Here is a 15,402-nt window from a genome sequence, read left to right on the forward strand (position 1 = left end):
CAGCAGGTGGGGCGTTCCTGGGCGGCACCGAGGGCCCACACCACTCATGAGCAGAAAGCATGCAGCGAATCCGGCTGTTTCCAGGCCGTGCAGTACTGGGGACTTGAGGCATCAGAATGGGAGGGTCGGTTGTTCCAGTGGCCTCCAACGCCATTATACAGTTTCTATTTCCCTACAATACAGGCTGAACTTAAAGGGAGGAGGAAAAAATCGCCTTTGATTCAGAAACCAACAGTGCAGAGACCCAACACTTAATCAAGAATTTATTTTCAGGACTGTTTGTATTCTAGATTAAAGTTTAATTAATTTACTTCATTTATAAAGACAACTGTGGTGATTAGCTGGTAGGACGATGGCTGGGGGTCAGGTGCGGTACTTGAGGTCACGCTCAGGCCTGAGCAGACACCAGCTTGCTCATGCCTGAGAAGTAGGATTTCTCTCTCTCGCTCATCACTTCGAAATGCAGTGGCCTCCTGCAGAAGTTACACTCTGCAGAGGAATGCGGCTTCAGGTCCAGCCCCACCTGCTTCCACGTGGCCAGCAGATTCTCTGTGGGGAGCAGGTTTCAGACATTGAAGGGAGTATGAACGACAACCTGTGTCCACACAAAAGCTCGCATACGGTGTTCACGGCAGTGTCACTCCTGACTGCCACACAGTGGCAACCACCCCAGCGCTGTGGCATATCGGGTAATGCCACCGCCTGCAGTGCCGTCATCCCATATGGGTGCCGGATCAAGACCCGGCTGCTCCACTTCCGATCCAGCTCTCTGTTATGGCCTGGGAAAGCAGAAGATGGCCCAAGTCCTTGGGCCCTTGCACCACAATGGGGACCCAGAAGAAGCTCCTGGCTTCTGGCTTCGGATAGGCCCAGCTCCAGCAGCTGAAGCCACTTGGGGAGTGAATTAGTGGATGGAAGACCTCTCTCTCTACCTCTTCCCCTCTATAACTCTGCCTTTCAAATAAATAAATAATAAACAAATAAGTAAATAAATACAATGCAGTCAGTCCGTACGACAGACTTGGCAATGACAAGAAATGCTGTGCTCACCGCCACCATGGCGTGGGTGGACCTGAAAACCCGAGACTGTGAGCAAGCTGGGCGCTCACACGGAACGTCCATGGCGACCGAGGGCAGCCCAGCGGTTCACAGGGCAGGAAGGGTGAAGGGGAGTGGCCACTACTGGGCTCAGGGTTGGTCTCTGAGGTGATGGTTGCATAACATGGTGACCTTACTCAAGAAGCCCTGAACTGTACACTGTGAGAGGGTGGAGCTTCTGGTACCGGAAGTTTATCTCAACAGGCTGCAATAAGCAGACATAAAAATAGAGAAAGAAACAGAAGCCAGACTTGGGCTTTCTTTCACAGGCCTTCCAGGAAAAAGCCGCTCCAGTATCATCACATGGACGCTATCTATCTATCTATCTATCTATCTATATAAAATTTTAAAGCTAGAGCAACAGAGAGATCATCCACTTCCTGCTTCACTCCCCAAATGCTCACAAACAGCTGGCGTTAGGCCAGGTCAAAGCCAGGAATTCCACCCATGTCTCCCATGTCAGGCAGGAACCCAAGGAGCTGTCTCCCAGGCACGTCGGCAGGGGGCTCTGTCAGAAGCGTGGGGTAGCTGAGACTGGAATCAGGCATCCTGAGAGGGAATGAGGGTATCCCATGTGGCAGCTTTACCTGCTGTACCACGGCGCCAGCCACACACACTGGCTCCTCTAGACGGACTGCTTCTAAGGGAAGCTGAGCAGGCTCAGGAGGGCTGAGGGTGACATGTCTTTGGGGCAGGGGCAACCTGTGGCTAAAAGCCCTCTCACCCCGAGTCTCTGCCCTTAGGCCGGACACGGAGCTGAGGCTGGGGCAGTACAGAGCCATGAGCAGCACAAAACGTGGAGCAATCACTCTCACCAGAGGGGTTTGGCGTGTGTAGTTCAAGGCCCACATGACCTCAGGGAGTACAATGGCACAGACAAGCGTTAGCCGGACTTTGGAGGGCCGTGGAGACCAAAGCCTGCCACAGCTGTCACTGTGCATGCTCGAGTCGGGGACAAGGGCACCGTGGAAACACCAGGCAGATTAGCAGGCTACCCCAGAGCTGCCCAAATGACTGCACCCCTTACAGTGAACCAAACGCCTAATGTCACTCAGAGACCTGCAGCCCCGAGGGCTGCCTGGGAAAAGCAGCAGCAGAGGGCACACAGCGTGGAGCAGCTCCCTGGGTACTCACCGAGGAAGTAGCTCATCATCTGTGGCGTGTGGTGAGGGGTGGGCGCGATGCGCAGGAGCTCCTCCCCCCGCGGCACCGTGGGGTAGTTGATGGCTTGGACATAGATGTTGTGCCGGCTCATCAGCTCGTCACAGACTGCTGTGTTTTTGGCGGCATCTGCGACCTACGTTTGATGGCAGGAGGAGGCAACGTCAGAATGACATGGACCACGTCATGGCAGATTCTGGTGACCACAGGGCCCCCAGGGCTCAGCTCGAAACCAGACTGGAGTGGTGGAGGCAAGCCTGGGGGTCAGGTCAGCGCCGCTGGGACACCTGCCACTTCAGCGAGGCCCAGATAGGCTGACGGGCCTCGCCTGGGAAAGCACCGCTTCTGGTCACGCCAGCTGACCTTTGTACAGGATGCAGGCGGGGCCTCAGAAGCTTCGGGGATATTTCCAGGAACCTTTTGAAGTCCCTCATTTGTGTAACCCAGCTTTGGTCATGGCAGCTGTCATCAATTATACTAACAGCTGTGATGACCAAGGGGCCACCACCTACAGTGGAAAAGGCAAAACATTTTGAAATTTACTAAATAGAAACTCACATTTCAAAGCTGGCAAGCTCAGACTTCTAGAACTTTCCAGATACAAACTCTGTGCTCACTCTGAAGGTTAGTGCTCTGGAGTAGGGACCACTGGCTCTAGCACAAGGGGTTCAAAGGCTTCCTTCTCACTGTGAAGTCAGCCAAAGGTGGGGTCACGGCAGAGGGCTGCAGCTGCGGCCCCCACCCCAGAACACTCGCACCTTGTCCCACCACAGCCGGGCCATTACCCGCACAGGGATGATGTGACTCGGGCAGTGCACCACCGGGAGGCCAGCATCCATCAGCATCTGCCTCATGAGCTTGACGTTGCGCTGGTGCTGGCGGCGCAGCGCCCGCCCCTCGGCGCTCTTCAAGATCCGCACAGACTCCAGGGCTCCAGCCAGCAGCATGGGTGGCAGGGACGTAGTGAAGATGAAGCCAGCCGCGTAGGACCTCACGGTGTCAATCAGTGAGCTTGTGCTGGCGATGTACCCTCCCACACAGCCGAAGGCTTTGCCTGGGGGGAGACAGCACCATTTATTACAGCAAGAGCCTCTGAATGCACATGGCGAGATGCTGCAGAGCCTTGAATTTGCTTCTCCCTGCCCCCCCCCCCCCCCTTTTTTTTATTTAAAAGGCAAAGATAGAGATCTTCTATCTGCTGGTTCACTTTCCAAATGGTCACAATGACCAGGGCTGGGCCAGGACGAAGCCAGGAGCTTCTTCTGGGTCTTCCATGCAGATGCAGGAGCCCGAGTACCTGGGCCATCTTCTGCTGCTTTCCCAGGCACACTAGCAGGGAGCTGGATTGGAAGTGGAGCAGCCAGGACTTGAACCAGTGCCCTTACAGGATGCTGGCACTGCTGGCTGCTCTATTTTTTTTTTAAATTTTATTTAAGGTATACAAATTTCATATATTTAATGTATACAGATTTAGGAATATAGTGATACTTTCCACCCTACCCTCCCTCCCATCCACGCTCCCACCCTTCCTCCTCCTCCCTCTCCTATTCTCATTCGTATCATTTTTCACAAAGATCTATTTTCAGTTAATTTATACTCATAAGATTAGCCCTACACTGAGTAGAGTTCAACAAATAGTATCAAGAAAAACAAAAACACTGTTCCTCAGCAGTGGAGACACGGGCTGTGAAAAACCATCACATCTCCTCCCTGTCTTCTCTACTGCTTTCCCAGCTGCGTTAGCAGGGAGCTGCATCCCAAGTGGATCCAGGACTGGAAGACAGGGGCACTCAGTTTGATACCTGCCAGTGTTGCAGGTGGCAGCTTAACCTGCTGTGCCACAATGCCAGCCCCAGGCTACCCATTTTTAAAGGGAAAAAGCTGAGAAAAGTGTTGAGAGAGTCTCGGCCAAATCACATGGCCAAGTCGGTGTACGACCAGGATCAAAATGCAGGCCAGCACCCCAGTGACCAGTCCAGTGTGTCTGAACATCAAGCTGCTAGCTCTCTTGCCAACATTTGATCCTTAGCTGCCTTTCCTACCCAGGTGAGCCACGCTGGCAGCGGCGAAGCTCCATCTCCCCTGCTCTGTGCGCTCTGGGGTGGGTTTGAGTGGTGGTGCCCACACCATCCTCTCACCGTGTGCGTCACTCCTGGGGCTGGAACACAACCCCGCTAAGCCACCAACTCTTTTGGTTACTTAAGTAAGCACAAAACCTGACAATGAGTGTTTGCCAGATAAATAGGAAAACTCAGAACCTGTTAGGGCTGATTAGAGCCAGACTTGTTTTTCAGGGCTGGTCAAGTCCTTCTTACAATTCCGTGTCTCAAGTTTCAGGATTAAGGCCTCCAGAAGAGCACTTGAGATCTTAACAGTGCGTCCTGCAATTCACATTGTTGCTGGGACCACGGGCAGGGCTGGGCTGGTGTGAACTCCGACAGTGGAAAATTTCAGGACCCATCCTTTTCCCCCCCAAAATGGCTGCACTTGCAAAGAGCCCAGGTCAGGAGAGCCCCTTCATGAGGCTTTCACAGCCTCGACAGCACCCAAGGTCGCTCTTTCCCTCCTGTCCTGCCTTCCCCGGGGCAGCGCTACACCCTGGTGCTTCAGCCAGCACTGCTCTACCGACTTCTGCCGGTCTACAAAAGTCCTCCCACGTGCATAACGAACATGTTCCTCTCTGTAGGGCTCTCCAAGGCAGAGACGAGGTCTAGAGTAATGACCAACCCAGATCTCACTTCTCTTCTCCACACCAACTTCTGATGGAGGCCCCACTGTGTCTCCACTGGACTAACGAAACAGAAGTGCAGGGGTCAGCCCAACCCAAGATCGCAGGACAAGGGAGGTAGGCAAGCAGCACTTCAGCCCAGGCAGCACAGCCCCCGTCAGGACTCCCGGCACCTGTGAAGCATCTCCGGTATGACAAGGGGCAGAGAAGGGCCAGGCCAGGCCAGGCCAGGCGGAGACACTGAGCCTAACAGTGCCTGAGCCTAACAGCTGCTCTGGCAGAAAAACAGCACAGTCTTTTTTCTTTTTAATTGAGGGGCATGAGTGTGGGCATTCAGTTGAAAAGTTAAAGACACCTGCGTCCCACGTCGGAGTTCCTGGGTTTGATTCCTGGCTGACTCAGTTCCAGCTTCCTGCTAATGCATACCCTGGGAGGAAGCAGAGATGGCTCAAGCTTCTGCCACCCACGCGGGAAACCTGGGTTGAGTTTCTGGCTCCCGGCTCTGGCCCCAGCCCAGCCCAGCCTCGGCCTCAGCAGACATTTGGGGAGTGAATGTGGGTCAGAGCTCTGTGTCTCTCTCATCAATGAATAACTTAGGGGAACAGAGTCAAGACTCTTGCACGGCATGCAGTTAGAGCCCCAGATACATCTGGGGTGCGCCCAGGTGGCTAAGGGATATTTCCATAGTGTTCAGCTGTGTGACTCTAAGCTGGGCCACCACTCTCTGGGACAGAAAAACACTCAAAAAGGGGGCCGAGGCTTTATGCTGTCGCACTGCCTCCTCACTAGATCCCAGTTCCCCAGGTCGTCTCTGGCCTTGTGAGGGCAGTGTGCCACGTGTACATACCAAGAGTTCCGGAAATGATGTCCATTTTTGGCATGACTCCGTCCCGATCACCAATTCCTCCACCTCGAGCCCCATACAGCCCCACTGCGTGGACCTCATCCACGAAGGTGATTGCTCCAAACTCATGGGCCACATCACACAGTTCTTCCAGGGGGCACACCGCTCCTAAGGGAGGACGGAGGCTACTCTGCAGAGCTTGCATTTCAGAAATTTCTCTTGGTTAGAGACAGAACAAAGCAACTTAACACTGGGAAGGAAATGAGCCTCCCTCAGTTTCTAAGTTATCTTGGGGTCTTCTAAGACCCTACAAACAGCCAGAGTAGAAAACCCAGAGTTACCCAAACCTATACAATATCCACTGATTACAGAATCCTAGCAGAGAGTGAAAGGAAAATAAAATGCAAAAGCAAAATGGAACAGCTTCCCGAGCAGCGCAGGCCCGGGTCTCACCTCAGGCCCCGCGGTGCCTCTGTTCAGACTTACCGTCCATCGAGTGCACGGTTTCAAATGCCACGATCTTGGGGAGCGTGGGGTCGGCCCGCCGCAGCAGCTCCCTGAGGTGGCCGGCGTCGTTGTGGCGGAAGATGTACTTTGGCACTCGGCTGTTGCGGATGCCCTGGATCATGGAGGCATGGTTCCCAGAATCGGAGTAGATCTCACAGCCTACCGTGACAGAAATGCTATTTATTTGCCATTAGCACCAACGACAGGTTGTTTCCTAGACAGAGACAGCATCGTCTGCCCCTGAAAATGCCCAGCAGGAAAAACATATCACGTGCCAGGTTCTTTATGACAAAATAACCAGCTTGTGCGTCTTCTCTAAGGAGGCCCAGAGGTGTGCAAAAGCCCTGTGGCAGCAGGCAATTCATCTACTTTTAAATCTAGTTGCCTTACTCCAAAATCAATCACAAGATAACTAACAAAACGATTAAGAGATTTCTCCAAAGGGGCTTAGAGCACAAAGCACATCTAGGCCATTAGCTTAAGGATGTGACCTTTCAACTTTGGATCTTCCTGGATTGCGTTCTAATGGAACTCATAGGTGCAGTTAGCATCTCACACTCGACCCAAGAACAAATGTCCTAGGTGCGACCATCACCCTTGCCTGAGAGGTTCTGAGAAGCTTGCTCTCTTCTCAATATTCTTATTACTAAGAAACCCCCAAAGCTCTAAGGCACTCAGGCCAGGCTTCCTTACCTGGCATCATCTTAGCCAGGGTGAACAGGGTTGAGTCGTTGGCCACAAAACACGAAGAAAACAAGAGGGCCGCATCTTTCCCATGCAGGTCAGCCAGCTCCCGCTCAAGATCAACGTGGAATTTACTAGTTCCAGAAATATTCCTCGTGCCACCTGCCCCAGCACCGTGTTGTTTTAAAGTGTCCCTGTTTTATGAAAAACAAAACACACAGAAAATAAAGCTCATGGTTCCAGATGCTGTGTGAACTGTGAACTGATCTTTCTAGGACCCAGGAGACTGGAACTTAGGTTGAGCCAGGAATTCTCACTGTGAACCTGGGGCCAGAGCTTTTCACTAACTTCACCTTCAAGCCAGGTGGGACAAGGTGTCCCACTGGGGTGATGACAGATCTGCAGGGATCATCAGAACAAGTGCTCACTGTGCAGTAGCTAAGTACTTTGAATTGGCCAAGTTACTCTGTCATGCGGTTTCTTTCCTCTGGGAAACACCATTCTTTTAAAAACATTTATGAACTTATTTGAAAGCCAGAAGACAGACAGGCAGAGCTTCCATCTGCTGGTTCACTCCCCAGATGCCTGCAACAGCCACGGCTAGGGCAGGCCCAAGCCAGGACCTGAGAACTCCATCCAGGTCTCCCACACAGGTGGCAGAAACCCAATCACTTGAGGCATCACCATCACCTCCCAGGGTCTGCAGGGGCAGGCAGCTGGACTCTTGAGCCAGAGCCAGGAACTCAACCCAGGTACTCTAAGTGGGATGTGGGTTTCTTAACCAGTCTTAACCACCAGGCCAAATACCCACCCTGGGAAACATCATTCTTGCCAACAACACAGCATCTCAAGAACCAGCAAACTGGGGCCAGCATTGTGGCATAGTGGGTAAAGCCTCCACCTGCGACACCGGCATCCATCTGTTTATATCCTGGCTGCTCCACTTCCGATTCAGCTCCCGGTCAATGGCCTGGGAAAAGCAGCCGATGGCCCAAGTGCTCAGGACCCTGCACTCATGTGGGAGCCTCCTGGCTTCCACCTGGTTCAGCTCTAGCCACTGTGGTCATCTGGGGAGCAAACCAGCAGATGGAAGATCTTTCTCTGTCTCACCTCAGGCGGAGGCTCAACCTGCTAAGCCACAGCGCCAGCCCCTCTATGAACTTTTTAAAGACCCTTTGCATACATGGATTTCAACATTTTTTGCACCAAGATAAACTTCTTTTAATTCCATTTTCTGTGAACTTTTAGAAGTACAGTTGAATATCTACACTGAATCTTGGACAGGACTCTTCTTAGCAAGGCTCTGACGGTTTGGCAAGCAACTCTCTCAAGCCCTGGCAGCCCTGGCACTCCTCCTGAGGGACGTGGAGGATGGGATCTGCCATCCTTGTTAACATGTCATTTCGTACAGATAGAAGAGCTTGCCACATGCCCACAATGGCCAAGAGCTGAGAACTCAATCCAGTTCTCCCAAGATGGAGGCAGGAACCCAGCCACTTGACCAACTATTACACCGTTGCTTCTCAGGGCATGAGCCAGCGGGAAGCTGCAGTCAGGGGCTGGAGGTGGTAACTGAATCCAGGTACTCTGATGTAGGACATAGACAACTTAACCATTAGGCTAAATGCCTGCTCCCTAACATGGCTTGTTTTTCTTCCTTTTTTTCTTTTTCTTTTTTTTTTTTTTTAAAGATCTACCTATTTATTTGAAAGACACAGTGAAAGAGAGGGAGAGATATAGATCTTCCACCTGCTGGTTCACTCCCCAGATGCCTGCAACAGCCAGCACTGAGCCAGTCATAAGCTAGGAGCCAGGAACTCCATCTGAGTCTCCGATATAGCTGGAATTCTACTACAGATTCAGCTATTGGACCTATCATCTGTTCAGCTCCCAGGTGTGCTAGCAGGAAGCTGATTTGGAAGATTAGCCAGGGACTCTGATATGGGATGCAGGTGTCCCAAGTGGTAGCTTAACCCAGTGTGCCATAATGCCCCCACCAAACATGTCTTTGTAAACTAGCTTTTCCCCTGGTGTGCTGGATTTGTATTTCTTCACCTACATCCACCAAGGATGTCTCTGCAAGATTTCCTGGTATTCAATGCACAGTTACTTGTGGAGTGGCAGAAAGAGAACTGGGCCCACAAGCTGGAACCCTCACTTTGAGGCTCCACCAGCACCTGCACATTATAATTTCTTTAAAAGTAACCTCTGGGGTGGGCACTGTGGTGCAGCAGGTTAAGCTACCATTTAGGATGCCTGCATCCCATATCCGGGTGCCTGGGACTGAGTTCTGACACCGTTTCCTGCTAATGTGCATGCTAGGAGGCAGCAGACGATAGTTCAAGTGCTTGGGTCCCTGCTACCCACATGGGAAACTCAGATGGAGTTCCTGGCTCCTAGCTCCAGATTCCAGGCTCCAGGCTCCAGGCTTTGGCCTGGCCCAGCCCTGGCTGTTACAGGCATATGGGGAGTAACCAGCAGATGGAAGATCTATCACTCTTTCTGATGTTTTGGTTTTCAAATAAAATTTAAAAATACATAAATAAACTTTAAAAAAAAGTGATCTGTAGGTATTTTCAAAAGTGAAGAAGAGAATTTTGCAATGGCACATTTTGAGCTGTTGCAAGAATCCCCACACACAAGATCCAACAGCTATAAATCATCAGTGCTTTGCCAAAGAATGCCGGTGGTATCTCAAGTCGGGAGCTACTTACATAACTGCCGCACACACCCGTGGGTGCCGACTCATGCCTAGGTAGTCGTTACTGCACCAGACCGACACCTGCTTTTTGGTGATGAGAGAGTCCGAATAGTCATCTGCCATGGGGAAGATGTGTGCCCTCCGGTTCACGGTTTTAAAAACTCGGTAGGTGTGGTCATTCTTTTTCTCATCAATTTTCTTCTCAAAGAAACGATCATACTGAAAAGTGGAAACAGCTAAAAACCAAAGGAAACACAGCACAATCTAATGGTTAAGAAGCCATCTTGCTCAGAATCTGGGTTCAGTCAAAGACAGACCTGAGTTCAAACCCCAGCATGGCCACTCAGCAGCAAGGAGATTCTGGGCCAGTTACCCGGCGCCCTCACCCTGCGAGGGTAAATGAGGCCATCCATGTCAAGCACCTGCACTGCCCGGAGGGTGGCAGGTGGGTGTGAAAAGGGAGAGGGCTGGCTACCAGCAGCACATGCAGTCACCACAACCCGAAGCACCTGGTCGCTCACGCAAGGGCCGGGCTTTCAGGCCTCCACTCCCTGTGCAGCTTTATGTCTCATGTACGTGTAAGTGTGAAACTCTCCCGCATCAGGGGAACGGCCATGAGACTTACATTTTGGCAAGTTATCTTGAAGAAGGTGAGACACTTTTTCTGGTCTTTGCTTTCGCATAATATCCTGGAAGTTCTTCAGCAGTCCACTGGGGTCCTCTCCATCAGTCTTCACGCTAATCACACTCGCGTTCACTGAGCTTTGGGCAGCCTCTGCGACAGAAGCCAACAGGTGGCCAATGGAACTGACATTCTCCTTTGCTGTCAAAACGGCTTACAGCCTGGTTCACTCAAAAGCCACCACAGCTGGTTAGTTGTAACTGAGTATGTCAAGCATCTCTTCTATGTTAGTTATTGTAACAATCAGCTCCTGGCACTGTTTTGCTTCTGAAGCTACCAGCCTGCTTTATTTAAAAATTTAAAAAAATTTTAAAACAATGTATTTTTTTTTTGAAAGAGTAACAGAGGGAGAGAGAGAGGAAGAGAGAGATCTTCTATCTGCTTACTTACTTCCCAGATAGCTACAACAGCCAGCACTGGGCCAGGCTAAAGCCAGGAGCCAGGAACTTCATCCAGGTCTCCCAAGTGGGTGCAGTGGTCCAAGCACTTGGACCATCCACTGCTGCTTTCCCAAGCCATTAGCAGGGAGCTGGATTAGAAGTGGAGCAGCTGGGACATGAACTGGCGCCCATATGGGATGCCCATGTCACAGGTGGTGGCTTTACTTGGTATGCTACAGTCCAGTCCCTACCAGCCAGCTTTAATGAACACTGAAGTTCAAAGCTTTGTAGCTGGCTGGACACATTCTCACTCTACCCAAGCCCCCTGTCCTAACCTCAGTTTTCTAAAAGCAAAAGAATTTTTACTGCATCATTTCTGCTGGTAAGACTTTTGTGGGGTGGGTACCTTGGGTGCTATGTGGGTACAGTCAGAGCTGGAATTCAGGTTGCCACTCAAAGACCATGGGGTGCCCACAGACCTGCACTGACACCACTGGGTTCTACCTTTCATCCTACCAGACTGGGGGAAGACCAAAGGGACCAAGGTAACTGGTGGCGGCTCAGGACTACAAAAGCTGGTCACATCCTACACACCTACCAGAAAGAAAGTCCCACATTTTGTAACACAGTCCTCTAACTGTCTATCTGGAGGATCTTCCTCCCTGATCCTAAAAGAGGAAGGTGTTTACACAAATACCATCCTAATAATAGCACAGACGCAAATCTGAGGGTCCCAGAGAGCCAAAGGCCCGCCCACCCTTGCCAGAGGCTGCCGCCTCAGCCGCTACCTTTCCTCACGGCATGTATTTCCTGCACGTCCTCCTGAAGCTCCAGGCTGGCTTTGCGGACGACACTGCTGCCCCCCTGGCTCATCTGTGCTGCCAGGAAAGGGCACTTGCTTCCAGCGCCCTGGCTCGAGGCTGGGGAGGGGTGTCCAGACGGAAGCTGTGTGCCATCTGCAGGCCGCTGGGAGCTGGCTGGAGCCTGCTGGACCTCGGCTTGGGCAGTTTTGTCTTCTGACAGAGGAAATGGAAAAAATGAACCATCAGATCTGGTTGCACAATATACAAGAAGGCCCACTAATGTTTTTCCTCTTATTGCCCCAAAGATAAACTTTATGCTTATTCCACCCCACAATCCAAACATAAACTTGTTTTATTAGGTTTTGTTAATCTCACTATTTTTTTTATTTGTCTCACTGGAAATAATGCCCCTATAAAGACTTACTTGGCAATTCCAATTACCTCACAGCACATAATAATAATAAATAATAAAGATACTATTTTCTATTTTTAGACAACTCTGAGTCCTCAAGTTGGATCATTTCCAGTAAATTCTACCCCAAGCACATTCAGCCTGTGTCAGGAGAGGACAGTCTCTCTCAGGGTGTTCGAAGTATCCACACAATTCTCTACTCACATCTTCTAAGCAGATTCTTGACCAAGAAGCATGCTGTTGCTTAACATGAAAACTACTAATTTTTTTCTGAATAAAAGAAATTAGACTAAAATGCAGGTCTCCAGGTTGCTGTCTGATGGAGTTCAAACTACCAGTATGCTAAGAAAAAAACCACAGGTATATCACCATTATCTACCTTACCTACGTTCTCATCTAAGACTTCCCTCTCCCCTTAAGAAAATTTGTTCCCCTTCCTTCTAGAAAAGCCTTCACATTCTGGAATACTGTTACTCAGTGGCTAGTCTTTCCTACATTGGACAAGGTGTTGCAATGGTTTCCATTAAAATCTTCTCTAAATGAAAGCCAAAAAAACTACTTTGAAGTTAATTTCATCAATTGCAAGTATAGCACATATTCGTTAGAGAAAGTCTGGGAAAAGAAAAAGAGACAAGCCTTACAATTTACAAACATTTTGGCAAAAAAGACAAAGCTAATTCCTGAAACTAATCCTCCAAAGGATTAAATCCTTTCTACTTACAGAAAAAAAACATTCCTTTCTTCCAAGTTCACACCCAGACAACACACCTAACAGAAGGTAAAATATTCCCTAGGATTAAGTGAAATTGGAAAAGCTTTATCCTTTCCTGGCAGCACCAAACAGAAACTAAAGTCATCTACGCTCTCTTTATTACAAATAAAACAAAGGATTTATAAACAAAATAAGGATATCTGTTTTAAAAAATTAACAAATACTATATGATTCCACCTGTATAAGGCACCTAGAGTAGCCCAATTCATATAGACAGAAAGTAAAACAGTGGTTGCCAAAGTTTCACTCTGGGAAGGCAAAGTTCTGTAAAGGGTTGGTGGGCACGGTGCAACGTGAATGTACCTGCCACCATGCAACCATGCTCAAAAATACTTAAGGTGATCAATTTTATGTTGCGCGCATTTTACAACACAATTTTTTTAAAGAAAAAAATCACAACTTTAAAAGCCAAAGGTCAAAGATTTAATGAAGGAGAGGCTGGAACGCAGCATGTTAATTTAATGTTTATGCAAATAAGGCACAGAGGAAACACTGAAACGCTAAAACCAAGCCAGAAGAGACCTGTAATATGGAGCGCTGGCCGGTCTCATCTTTAAAGATGGGAAAACTGGAAGCGCCTACTTGGTGGGGTTAGGGCAACATTACCTGAGCTACCCAATGCCCACAGCCCAGCCCTTAAACGCCCTTACCACTGTGCGCACTGGCCTGCCTCTGGCCAGTGCTGAGCCCACGCATCCCCACCGCCCCTTCGCCGCCAGACACTTACTCTCACTGGCCGGAGGGGTTTCTTTGATCTGCTGGCAGTGCCCCGCAGAAGTGGACAGGGCCCGAGGGGCTGGCTTGGCCCCAGCCTCCATCATCTTGGGGCAGTTTTGCGCATAGAACAACAGGGATTTGCCTGCCTTCTGCAGAAAGGCCTGGGGCACTCGAGATAAGAACGGGCAGCGGCGCACAACAGTCTCCATGTCCAGGGAGTGTGCTAGCTCCTGTAGAAAGAGGGCCGTCAACACTTGCTCATCAGGCAAACAGCACCGCAGGCTCACTGCGTTCAGGCATCCCCTGCGGTCCACACCAAGGGTACCCAGGGATACACACCTCACTCGAAAAATGTCTAAGGACAGCGCTGATGTGGACTGGGGACCACACTCTACCCAGGCCTTCAGGCCTCCTACACTCCCCGGCTGTACACTAAAGCACCCCCAAAGCAACTCCACCCAATGAACACTGACAGTTAACAACTAAGGGGAGGGAAGGATGAGGGACAAGTCAGGAACAGGTTCGGGAGGCCGATTCGCAGCACACACTCAGGTGCAGACGTGAGCACGGGGAAGAGGCCACGGTCATTCATTCAGGCGGGGAGGACTCCGAAAGATCTGGACTTTCTCCGGGTCCCCAGGCCCCCAAACCCAAGGACGGCGGCCAGCGGAGCCCTGGGTCGCTGAGGCATGGACTGCCCCGGGATCAGGCCCCACAGCCAGCACCGGACAGAACCGAGAGGAAGGGCATAAAGAGGGCGGGGGCGAGAGGGAAGCGTCAAGGGGCTGGGCAGGGGGGCATTAGGGGCTCTGAGATCGAGAGGCGGGTCCGGCGGAAGCAGGTGGTCCCCGGGGAGCTGGGGACCCGGGGTCAGGCGAGGTCGAGAGCCCGCAAGCAAACGGAGGGGTGCGTGAAGCGAAAAGCAGCCGGCAGGAGGGGGCCGAATGTGGGGGACCCGAGGTCGCCGAACTGGCTAAAGATCTGGACGGTGAGCGCCGAACCCACAGCAGCTATGACTGGGGCGGTGGGGGATGGGGTCCCAGCCGCCGGGGGAGAGGGGCCCGGGCTGGCAGGACGCGCGGGGACGCTCAGGGCCGGCGCCGCCCCCAGAACGCGGGCCCTCACCTGCGCGGGGCACTCTGCGAGGCGGCGGCCGCGGCGGCGGGCACTCAGGCCGAGGTGTCCACACGAACGCTTGCCCTTGTCGGCGAGCAGTCTCAGGCCGCGGATACTGCCGCCTAATATACAGCGGCGGGGAGCAGTGCGCATGCGCCCTGGGCCCGGCCTCCCTCGCGCAGGCGCGCCCCCTCAGGAGGCTGGGCGCGGCGGGCCCGCCTCCGTGAGGAGCGCTGAGCGGGCGGAGGCTGAGGGGGTCGGCCTTGGCTGGCAAATCCCGCGCTGGAGGGCCGCCGAGCGGCGAAGTCTTTTGTCCCGGCCTCGTCCCACACCCCCGCGGCCGCCTCCCCACTGACCATTGCGTCAGAACCCGGCGTTCGGCGCCGTGCGGCACACGGGGGCAAGGTCCTAGACCAAGTGCGGCCGGGGCCAACTGGAGACCCTATTTTTTGCCAAGTAGAAGTTTGGACATGTGGAGGGGGTTCCGGGCCGGGTCTCAAGCAGGAGCTGCCCCGCCAGGGACTTGCTGTCGCATCTGTCACCGAATCACCCAAAGACGGAGCGGTGCCGGCAGGGAGAGGCTGGAGAGTGGGGACCCAGCTGTGCAGACAAGGATGCAACCCATGTGCCCTGAGCTCTAGGGAAAGGGGAGGCCCAGGGCCTGCCACACAGTTAGTGTCCGACACGCATTCGCCCTGTTTTTGTTTTCCAGAGAGCTTGTCTAAAGTCCCTTCCTGGGCACCCAGGTGGGTGTCTGGGACTCCGTCCCAGAGTTCACAGCTGGGCCATGTCTCCTT

The 15,402-nt window shown here is 52.0% G+C and overlaps 1 protein-coding gene across 1 annotated transcript; it reads right to left on the reverse strand.

The window, feature by feature from the left end:
- Window positions 1–250: 250 nt before the first annotated feature.
- ALAS1 (5'-aminolevulinate synthase 1) lies at window positions 251–14,887 on the reverse strand. The gene is made up of 11 exons (XM_002713234.5): window positions 14,615–14,887; window positions 13,500–13,719; window positions 11,574–11,801; window positions 10,349–10,498; window positions 9,737–9,959; window positions 7,032–7,216; window positions 6,318–6,497; window positions 5,835–5,999; window positions 3,045–3,313; window positions 2,233–2,395; window positions 251–549 (listed from the first exon to the last, which is right to left on the reverse strand). Exons 1-11 carry the CDS (start codon window positions 14,756–14,758, stop codon window positions 389–391), a joined length of 2,088 nt encoding a protein of 695 aa, XP_002713280.4. The 5' UTR covers window positions 14,759–14,887; the 3' UTR covers window positions 251–388.
- Between the last annotated feature and the right edge of the window lie 515 nt (window positions 14,888–15,402).

This window comes from Oryctolagus cuniculus, chromosome 10 (genome assembly GCF_964237555.1).
Source record: "Oryctolagus cuniculus chromosome 10, mOryCun1.1, whole genome shotgun sequence".
Lineage (NCBI taxonomy): Eukaryota > Metazoa > Chordata > Mammalia > Lagomorpha > Leporidae > Oryctolagus > Oryctolagus cuniculus.

Bases quoted from the DNA above. Each gene is read 5' to 3' on its own strand.
- ALAS1 (XM_002713234.5), bottom strand. From the start codon at position 14,758: ATGCGCACTGCTCCCCGCCGCTGTATATTAGGCGGCAGTATCCGCGGC. The intron at 11,802-13,499 runs GTAAGTGTCTGG...TTCCTCTGTCAG, and splicing joins AACCCCTCCGGCCAGTGAGA to AAGACAAAACTGCCCAAGCC. The intron at 3,314-5,834 runs GTATGTACACGT...GTCTCCCCCCAG, and splicing joins CATCATTTCCGGAACTCTTG to GCAAAGCCTTCGGCTGTGTG.